At 39.9% G+C, this 1953-nt stretch overlaps 1 protein-coding gene across 1 annotated transcript; it reads left to right on the top strand.

Moving 5' to 3' along the window:
• Positions 1 to 382: 382 nt before the first annotated feature.
• Positions 383 to 1948, top strand: LOC102198479 (protocadherin gamma-A11-like; the record flags this gene model as incomplete). Its single annotated transcript, XM_013907814.1, has 1 exon — positions 383 to 1948. A coding segment is annotated over exon 1 (1566 nt), but the record flags the coding sequence as incomplete, so codon positions are not given.
• Between the last annotated feature and the right edge of the window lie 5 nt (positions 1949 to 1953).

Raw genomic sequence — 1953 nt, 5'->3', positions numbered from 1 at the left:
CACTACTCTTTTTCTGTTTCTCACATGAAGTATTTAAGCATCATCTATTGTTTTCATTTTAGTGTTAATTCACTCCTGAATTGTTACTTCTATACAAGTTTATTTCTCCTTCCTTGTTCACATCACTTGTTATTTTTACTTTGGACTCTAAGGGCCGCTGTTGGTCTTTACAGCACATTTAAAGCTTTACACCCTCTGTACTCTTCTAAATATACAGTAGGAGAGCAAGACAGTCGCTTATTTTCAACACTGATTTTAGGCGGATATATATTCGGTCTCAAACTGTGGATTACAACTGCATAGAGAGAAGGACGATATCGACACTTTAAAAGCCTTTTGTCGACATTCTTCTACGTGGACTTGGATTAATTGATTGAGAAATATGCATTCTTTCAGGATCGCTTGCACGGTTAAATGGCAAGTAAATGCCTTCATCCTTGTTGTTCTCATCGATGCGACAATTTGCCAAATCCGCTACTCTGTTCCAGAGGAAATGAGGAAGGGCTCGTTTGTGGGAAATGTGGCTGAAGATTTAGGTATCGACGCTAAAAGACTGAAATCAGGCGGTGCCCGAATTGTTATCAGTGACAGCAGTGAGTATATTAGGCTGGATGTAGACAAAGGAAATCTGGTCGTGGGAGAGAGAATAGATAGAGAGCAGCTTTGTGGACAGACATCGCCCTGCAGCTTGAATTTGGAAATGATTATGACAAATCCAATTCAACTGCATAGCGTTGTTGTGGAAGTACTGGATGTTAATGATAATGCCCCTGCGTTTCAGGAGAAGGAAATGCATTTAGAAATCCTGGAATCAGCTCTTCCAGGAACCGAAATATTGCAAGTGAGTGCAACAGACCCCGATGTTGGCATTAACGCTTTACACGGCTATACAATACACCCCAAAACACATTTTAATATAAAGGTCTCATCTAGCCCAAATGGTCATAAATATGCACAGCTTTATCTATCTGAACCTTTAGATAGAGAGAAAGAAGGAAAGCTGCTCCTCACGCTAACTGCTGTGGACGGAGGTGAACCACAGCGTTCAGGCACCTTAAAAATACACATAACTGTGCGAGATACAAACGACAATGCTCCCGTATTCATGCAATCAATTTTCAAGGCTTCTGTTAAAGAAAATGTCCCAAGAGGAACGTTAGTAGTGAGATTTAGCGCAACAGATGCAGATGAAGGGATAAATGGCCATGTTACTTATCATTTTAATCGAATGTCCGGTAATTTTGCCGAACTATTTCGTCTGGACGAAAATACCGGCGATTTAACAGTAACTGGTATAATTGATTATGAAGAGAATAAATTATATGAGATTGGGGTACAGGCAAAAGATCAAGGTGGACAGAGCACATCAACAAATGTGATAATTGAGGTTATAGACGTCAATGACAATCCTCCTTTAATAACATTAACCTCGTTTTCTAATGCTATTGCTGAGGATTCATCTAGTGGGACTACCGTGGCTATCATAAACGTCAAAGATCTGGATTCAGGCAAAAATGGAAAAGTAGACTGCTCAGTAAACAGCAATATTCCGTTCGCAATTCATTCATCTCTAAAAAATTATTATACTCTGGTCACAAACGGTGTGCTCGACAGGGAGCGTAATCCTGTTTATAATATAACTTTCTCGGCAGTGGATGAAGGGAGCCCACCCCTCTCAACAAACAAGACAATAACACTTAGAATAGCAGACGTAAATGATAATGCCCCGATATTTGAACATAGTTATTATGAAGCTTCTGTTATGGAGAATAACTCACCGGGATTGTCTGTGTTTTCCGTTAAAGCACGCGATTCCGACTCAGGACAGAACGCACGCGTGTCTTACTTGCTTATTGATACCGAGTTAAATGGTAGTCCTATATCTACTTACATATCAGTAAACGCAGAAAGCGGAGTTATACAGGCACTACGATCATTTGACTATGAACAAAT

Source organism: Pundamilia nyererei, unplaced genomic scaffold (genome assembly GCF_000239375.1).
Source record: "Pundamilia nyererei isolate P.nyererei 1_Seehausen unplaced genomic scaffold, PunNye1.0 scaffold00008, whole genome shotgun sequence".
NCBI classification, from domain to species: domain Eukaryota; kingdom Metazoa; phylum Chordata; class Actinopteri; order Cichliformes; family Cichlidae; genus Pundamilia; species Pundamilia nyererei.
Note: the sequence above shows the minus strand (reverse complement) of the source record. Positions and strands in the feature narration are given on the sequence as shown.